This window comes from Dufourea novaeangliae, unplaced genomic scaffold (genome assembly GCF_001272555.1).
Source record: "Dufourea novaeangliae isolate 0120121106 unplaced genomic scaffold, ASM127255v1 scaffold21, whole genome shotgun sequence".
Taxonomy (NCBI): Eukaryota; Metazoa; Arthropoda; class Insecta; order Hymenoptera; family Halictidae; genus Dufourea; species Dufourea novaeangliae.
The window spans coordinates 6,696,447-6,704,798 of record NW_015373910.1 but is presented as its reverse complement, the minus strand read 5'-3'; the positions used below and the strand labels follow the sequence as shown (position 1 = coordinate 6,704,798).

General features: G+C 44.6%; 2 protein-coding genes across 2 annotated transcripts in view; one reads left to right on the top strand and one right to left on the bottom strand.

The window, feature by feature from the left end:
- The window catches only part of LOC107194188 (alkaline phosphatase-like), a 3,944-nt gene extending 2,561 nt beyond the window's left edge, over positions 1-1,383 (top strand). The window contains exons 7-8 of the mRNA XM_015583766.1: positions 1-182; positions 265-1,383. The exon at positions 1-182 is cut by the window's left edge and continues 40 nt beyond it. Of these exons, the coding sequence (XP_015439252.1) occupies positions 1-182; positions 265-443 (361 nt within the window). The 3' untranslated portion in view covers positions 444-1,383. The remainder of the gene's footprint in view (positions 183-264) is intronic.
- LOC107194187 lies at positions 501-4,290 on the bottom strand. The gene is made up of 3 exons (XM_015583765.1): positions 3,961-4,290; positions 2,207-2,379; positions 501-2,059 (listed from the first exon to the last, which is right to left on the bottom strand). Exons 2-3 carry the CDS (start codon positions 2,292-2,294, stop codon positions 1,500-1,502), a joined length of 648 nt encoding a protein of 215 aa, XP_015439251.1. The 5' UTR covers positions 2,295-2,379; positions 3,961-4,290; the 3' UTR covers positions 501-1,499.
- Between the last annotated feature and the right edge of the window lie 4,062 nt (positions 4,291-8,352).

Genomic DNA, 8,352 nt, shown 5'->3' with positions numbered 1-8,352 from the left:
CACGACGCTGACATACAGCACAGGAGGGCCGAATAACGCCGCGTACGTTGTTAAGGATAACAGTTCGGTCAGGTCAGATCCATCAGAGCAGAACACCACCGAATTCACGTACAGTCAACAAGCGGCCATCGTATCGGACGAGGCTTATCACGGCGGCGGTGACGTAGCTGTATATGCAATAGGTACACAATGAGTCACACAGGGAGCCTGGAGCGAAGCGTGTAACGATTATGATAATGATCGCGATGAATATTCATTTCGTAGGACCGATGTCTCACCTGTTTCACAGCGTGCACGAGCAGAGCTACGTTGCCCAGGTGATAGCGTACGCTGGAGACATGCAACCGATGGCAAACGGGACCGGAAAACACGTTCACAGTGTTCTTGTGAACGTTTGGATATGTTCCTCTGTACTTATTCTAACTATGTTATACTGGTATTAGGTAAATCTCGCAGGATGGAACGTGCAACAGTATTCCTATTAAAAAGAGAAGAGACAGTTGTGTGTAAGTAACGTATATTTAAAAAGAAAGACGGCGTAAAACATTGTATTTTCCTTATCGTATTTAAGTAAGTGGGGGACAGCAAGTGGCCACGAAAAAGATACACTTGGCTCCACTTCATCACAGATTAAGCCTATAAACTCGTTCAGTGGACGCACCAAGTCCTTCCATGGGCGGTCAAACGACTTCGTGAGATATATATATATATATATAGATAGAGTAAACGTTTTTTTTTTTCTTCACGCATTTATATATCTATATATATTTTTTTTATATCGTTATGCGTGTCGTGTTTCCCTCGCTTATATATCCTTATGTACAAAAAAAAAAAGGAGGAAAAAGAAAAAGAAAAAAATAAACGAGTTAAAACAAATTCTCAGTCTTCTGCTGCAGAGGATAAGGTGTGTCGCGACCGCGTGTGTGTGTATGTGTTCAGACAACTCCCTATAAGTATATTGCTCTCGATTCCTAGAAACACTTAATAATTCTCGGAATTACATTCTGTTTAAGAGTAGATCGGCGGAAAACGGAGAAATAATTACATACTACGTTAGGGTGTTGTTCGAAGCATTTCGTAAGAAGCTACATACAGGAAGAGTCGCGTTCGCGCGTCATCCTCTCCTATATCCTCTAACGCGGTTGCAACGACGATCTTGGCGCGATGTACGAAAAAAAAAAAAAAAAAAAAAGAAAACGGAAGATATGTGTTCGTGGAACTGGCAAGCCGACCGATGGGGGGCCGCTACCCGAGACCTTAACTACGAAGAAGCCATCGAAACGGTTGACGGAGAGACACGGGGGTGGTTGCATCGACCAGCTAGATCGTTACAGCGATAAACGTATCGGCGGGGATTACCGTTCAAGGTGTCCAAGTTGGGAACAACTATTGGAAAGGAGGCCAAGAGAGACTCTCAATAGTCTGTCAGGTCTACTAGCTACCCGTTGAACAGTCTAATCGCGGTATGTAAACGGCGGAACAGTCGATTGGTGGCGGGTTCATTGCACTTTGTTCTTTTCGTATTTGGCGGTGTGCTCGACCGTCTCGTGGAAGAGGATCTTCAACGAGATACAGCCGAGGAACAGCAGGGCGGAAGTGAGGAAGATGAAGCCTGGTGTGTACTTGCTGAGCACCATCAGACCTAGCAGTCCAATCGTCTGGCAGAGCAATATCAACGGCGCGAAATAAATAGCTACGGTTAGGAACAGGGGGCACTGTTTGTTCCGTTTCCGTCGGCCGAACCTTTCGATCCTGACTGTCGCTTTGCTAGTGGCGTTGCTGACATCTGTGGACTCCTGGAGCTGCTGTTGATGGTCATCCTGACGGATACCACGGACCAGGGACTGTCTGATGGTCTTGTACAGGACGAAGATTCGGGCTGTGACACCTTGGAGGATCAGACCGAAGTACAAATGGACCTTACGGGCGATCGGGTGGGACTTGGAGTTCTCGAACGAGTACAGTAGATACGGGAAGAGATTCAGATTCTGGCAACAATGGCGGATCCTCTGCATGGATGCGTGCCGAAACAGCAACGGTGGACCGTTTTTACTTCCATCTACGGAATAAAGAAGACATGCATTTAATTGCGAGCAGTCACGTGGTGATAATCGTGAAACTGTATGAAATCGTTTGGTTACGTCATTTCGATCGATCCCTAACGGGTTATCGGTCGATTGTAAACCGGCGAACCGAGGTTTCCTACCTTTGAGCATGTTTGATACACCATCCGTTTCCATCAGTCCTGCAGTATTCGACATCCTGCCGGTTGCTATTGCTTCGGTAGCGCTCATGGTATTCACACTTGTCTTTGGTATTGTTCCCGCGATTGTTTACGTTCTGGGTGGTCAAAGCACAGTGACTATCCGTTGATTCCTTCTGGAAACACAACAGAATTCTACGGTTATTTATTTGCCCAATCAACGCACAACGCAGTAGACCTGAAGCGACCAGATTTTCATCGAATCATGATTGAATAGTACAGAACACGGTGAGCGTACCACGATGGACGAAGGAACTTTGACGATCGAGTCGGAGGATCACGGAGAAACGTTTCGATCAGCACTGAACAGACTTTCAATATTCGCGTTGCCGAAGCTTTGCAACAGTCTGAACCGCAATTGCAGTAAATCTCAGGCAATATCGAAGGGGAATAGGAACGTGTATTTGGTGAAACATGCCATTTTGTTGTACCTTTCGTGGTCGTGAATTGTCATAGTCTAAGTCTTAGACTCTAAAACGACACCGAAGTGAACCTGTCAGAGGCTCTGGCCCAGTACGACGCACACCGTTTCGCAATGAGAGCAGTTTTATGACACACTCGCGGACCGGTTCGGTTGAACGTAATATACCAGGCCGTCTATGTCCCCCGTTCCCCTCCACAGATTAGTAATGTCGTTTTGTACAACCAGTGAACGCGCACGCCACAACTTGGGGGACTGGTCGTCGATCGTGGTTATCCATGTGCGTTGTGGAGAGCTCGATGGGAACAGGAATAGCATGTTTCCCGGGAATTCGTGACCCTCGACTGGTCAACCGCCACGCACGGTAGATTCCAGCAAACCTCGCGGAAAAAGATGAGGAAACCTTGTGTGCCCTTATTCGATCAATCCGCTTTTCTTCTTCTTCACTGGCGATTAAACTCTTCCAAGGACTATACGAATCTCTAGAAGTTATCGCAAAAACTGCCCTCTGCGCGAAAGGGCAGTTCAAACGATCAGTTTGTTCGCGACAATAGCTTGGTAATGATAAAATAGCTTCTATCCTTATTCGGTCAGGCGCTTTGGGTCTTTTCTGCACCTGTATCAACGGACAAATGTCACAGGGGAATAGAAGTGGACTAGTAATTAGGAAACTGACGGTTAAAACGATTATACTTAGGGATCGTGAATTCTACTTCTGTAGTTCCAAGTCCACCAACAGGACAGATTGCGAGTTCAAACGATTTATTTAGAAATCGTGATGGAATAGAATCGTGTATTCTGTGTTTGCAATTCAAAATTCACCAACAGGAGAAATTGCGGATTAAAACGATTTATTCAGGAACCATGAATTCTGCGCTCGTAGTTCAAAATCCCCAACAGAACAGATCACAAGTTCAACGGGTCGGTCTGACCAACCGGATTTAAAACCCTGAGAGACCAGCATACTCAATTCGAACAGGAGAGATTTTTTGCGCATTTGTCCGAGGAAGTTTCTCGATCAGTTCGGCGTCCTCTTTGTCCCCGTTGGATCGGTGGGAACGACGGACGTAAACACACACAGTGGGGTACGAGACCGTGGTCGATCGATCCTCGTCGATCAAGCGTCTGCGCCGTTTAATTATACGACGGAAACACGGGATGGACCGTTCCCAAACGTCGAAAGAGGAGGGGCCAATTGAGAGTGGTCAGGAGCTCCGAGCGCACGCGGGTCCATCCAGGATAAATTAAACGACGTGCCTAGAACGTTCCGACTCACCTTGGCTCTCTCGGGTGTTTACACGAACGATAGGGGACGACAGTCGTGTCACGGCGGTCCGCCACATAAATTCGCACGTATATAGGAACGATGGTGTTACACACGCCGGCTTGCTCGTCCACGGTCCAGACTAGCTGTACTTCTTGTAGAGTTTGAACACGATAGGGAACTCGCGGAATATGCCCATCCTTCGGTGACTGGACTGTGACTTTCCTCAATATTTACGAAAGAACCAGTGACGTTGGAAACGCGAGAGGTTCTCTCTCACGGACGCTCGATGGCTGAGTAAAATGCGCCAGTGGTAAACCGTCTCGCCTGCTGCTTCTACGGCTGAACACAAACAACTACTGAAACCTACTTGCGGCACGACGTTTGACGCTCTGGTGGCGACCTCGCATCTCCCTAGTATGAACCTAGTCGCGATATCGGACGAGTCCATTGGTCCGTCCTAGTGTATATTCGACGGAGCGTCTTTATTGGTCGGTGGAACGGTAGACGAACCAATTGACGCGCGTCTTGGAGAAGTTCTAACGAGGACGCCGCGGCTGCGGCAGATTAAGGGCCGTCTGACGGAAACGTTAGAACAGTCACGTAGTACGTAGTGCATCACGAGCTAGCCACGTGATCTTGGGAAACTGTCTCGGGCCCTTTAGGTAGTCTTCGTCTCTTTCTCTCTATCTTTTGGTTGCTAATAGCCCTCCGACCATTACACGTGGGGTCGGGAACTGTGCCGCGGGTGGCGGGGGTTGGTATTGATGCAGCCTTGAAACCAAGGGATTCCGAATTTATTTCGGAGCGGGACAAAGGTTCTCTGGCAACGATTCGACTGGATAGATTGTTGTATATACGCACTTCTTCTCGAGCTTTGTGCGGTGGAGGATGATACGAATGAAGTAATCGCGGAGAATTTTTGTTTGTTTAATTGGGTCTGTTCATTTTTCGTTCCCCTGATGGCGGAGGTATACTTGGTTGGGATAGGGATTGGCGTATCCATTGTCTGGATGAAGTGTTTGGAATAAGGAATAGAAGATAAAGAAAAGTAAATCGCTAGTTTTTATGGTTTATACCTGGAAATTCTGATTTTTATAATAAAATAAGAGTTTTTGATTGGGTAGACACATTTGATAGATAATGCTGTAGTCTTGTTAACTGTTTAAAGATCAGAATGAGGCTATTGGATGCTGGTAGTTTTCACTGTCGATAATTCGGGTAAAATTGTGCTGAACTATAGGTAATAATAACAATAATATTTATTGTAGTTAGAATCTCTCTAATTCTTTTGTATTTCACATTCAGTTGCATGTACGTAGTTTGAGAATCGACGAAATTTGGGTATACAGAGGATATCTAGAGGAAACCCAAATCGTTACAAACAACGTAAAGCCCTTTAATAACAATAGTTTACTAAACACAAAACTATTCTTTCTGTCCTGTAAAAGAAATTCTAAATTGAACGAACAATATCGTTTACGTGGAACACACGGTATATTAAGAACCATTTCCACAATGGTCACTTTGGGGTAAATAATCTTCTCGTCAGACCGTTGTTGCGTTAGGGTCCAATGGGGTTAAGGTCCACTGGGATTTCCAATTTACCTGCGGCTATTTCAATCGATCAGAGGAAGGTACAGTCCAATCCATACTCTCGCAACAGAAATAGTCAACCGCAGAATGATTTCCAAGCAAATGGTCCCGAGTAGACCATTCGTTCAAGCTGAAAAACGTGCACCGAATCTGATACCACTATGGGACACGTGATCATGGCTTCGAGTTCGAAGCAGTAAGCACGTGTTCCCGCGTGGGTGAAAGCATCGTTAATCTGCGTATCTCACTCACTATCCCAATTCTGACGGACGTATTACCGACACGTTCCTCTCGGTCTGAGTCCAAAGTTCGATGAAAAAATATGTTTATCGTAGCGTTGAAATTGTTCGTCTGATTGTCACGGCCTTGAAGAAAAAAAAAACAGCAGTTTCAGCCGATTAATTATTCGAATACAGAACAGGTGTCTGGTTCGTTCTGTAGTAATTAACGTCGCAATTTTCCGATTAATAAAAACATTCTTTATTTATTAGAGATACACGTCTGACGATCATTCTGAACTCTTCGCCCCCCGGAACCTCTGTTCAACCGTGAATCATTTGTATTCTGTAGCTGGATATTTTGAGAAACTAAAACCTTCGGACCCAAGATGCCTATCTACCTTTCATGATCCTTGGACGGCGGGATCTCAAAGATAATCAACTTTACGAATTACGAAATCATAAGAAGTTAGTAAACAGTCCACTCCCACTAGAAAAACTAGAGTCGACCGGGTTCGCTGGCGAAACGGTGATTAGATCAGCATTTTAGAATAGGTCGTCTTGATTAAATGGTATCTTTGGTCCCCCAAAATATTTATCTACATTTAAATAGTCCTTGACTGAACGATCTCTAAGCAACAAAATCCAAACTGATCTACATCGAGTCATCTAAAATTTCTAAAGCTAAGGACGGGTTTCCCGAAATCCCTCAAAACCCAAGAAGTTACATTACATGTTTTTGTCTGGGTTTTGTTTAACTGTAGTCGATGAAGATTTATGCGAAAAATTTATTCAGTCCTCAGTTCTTAAAAAACAAAATCAGCACCTCAAGTTTCGAGAGTCTCGAAATCTTACAAAGTTTCGGATTCGAGTTTCGAGAATTTAAAAACCAGGCGTTCCACCCCACCCCTACCTAAAGCTATCCCAGAATGGACTCTACCTGGTTTTCTGACAGGAGTCTCATATAAGGTTCAACTTCGAAACAGTTATCCAGCATTAGAACGATATCTGGATCCAATTCCGTCTGCGGTTGGGGATCGATCGATGCTCCACGCGCCTTCGTGTCCGATAACGTCGATCTTATGTAACGATTCATTGATCCCTGACGTAATCCGCCCACGAAACTAGATCTCGAGGCTGCAGGGATGTCAAAAACAAGTTAATTATGTATACAGACCGTAACAAAAATATTGCAGGTCAATGGGACACTCGTGAGTCGATTTAGAACAAGTTTTTCCTTAGCAAAAATGTTATCAGACGCTTTGTTAACGAGATATTAACGAACAAACCCCGACCAATCAGAGCGCGAGTCTTCCGGCCGAGTTCCCGCGGTAACGTTGGCTATGCGCTGTGATTGGTAGCCAACGTTACCGCGGGAACTCGGTTGACAGACTCGCGCTCTGATTGGTCGGTGTTTTTTTTTATTAATATCTCGTTAACAAAGCCTCGGATAACATTTTTGCTAAGGAAAAACTTGTTCCAAGTCGCCTCACGAGTGTCCCATTTCAGGGACTTGCAACATTTTTGTTACACCCTGTATATGTACTCGGGGGGGATCCACAAGCTTCTTCACGCGATGCATGCGTGATCGTGGCGACCACGATCGGAGGAAACGCGTGGTAGCCGGCAATTTTCTAATTTCCTACCCGAGAAATCGCGGTGGACGTTGGTCCAGACACCGATTAGCGGTTCCGGCGACACTTGGACTCGTCTTATCATCGCGTTTTCCGCGCCCGAGTGAAGACCCGAGGAGCGTCAACAGCCTCGCGAATCGAGCGTAATTTTGCACTCGTGAGGGAATCGAGGATCTGGAGCTAAAGAGGTGCAGTTCCATTTCTACTAACTGCAATTAAATTAGAAAAACTTGATTTACTGTTGCTTTATCAATCAAATATGGAAAAAATATGTTGACATTTTTTGTAGTCATCAAAAAATAATTCTTTTTGATCGTTGAAATTAATTGGTGGTGAACAGAGTTGGGCATAATTTTGGTCGAATTAATGTTGGGTTGTTCGAGAAGTTCGTAATGTTTTGAAGGGCAGAATAATAATATTATATTTTATTTTAATATAATATTTTTCTTTCAACTTATATTTTCCATATTTTCCATCAAAAAACCCTTCTACCTACATGTAGATGGATTTTATTTTCGAAGTTTCTTTCCTGATACAGAATATTTAATTAACTTTGGGAATCGAGTCAGTTGTCCCGCGAACGTATTTAACTTCGTACGACTGTTGCGTGCCATTATTACGTTTTCCCGTTGTCTCACAAGCACGGAGACTCCGGGCACTGTTTGTTTCCGCGAGCCTCGATCTTCATGAAAGTCAAACAAGACACCGGGCTACCTGGTGAAATGAAATATGCATTCGCGAAATTTGCAATACGTGTTCGACGGTTGAATGAGTAACGTTTGCGAAAATAGCAGCGGATGTGAATCGAAACCCGAGAGTTTGTCGCTATCGAGTTCAGTATTTGTCACTGTCGAGATATCTTCAATAATACTTACAAAATTTATTCACATTCTTTCACCTTATCCTTATTACACCGGTTTCCGAATCCATTATACATTTAGCCGTATCGTTTCTTA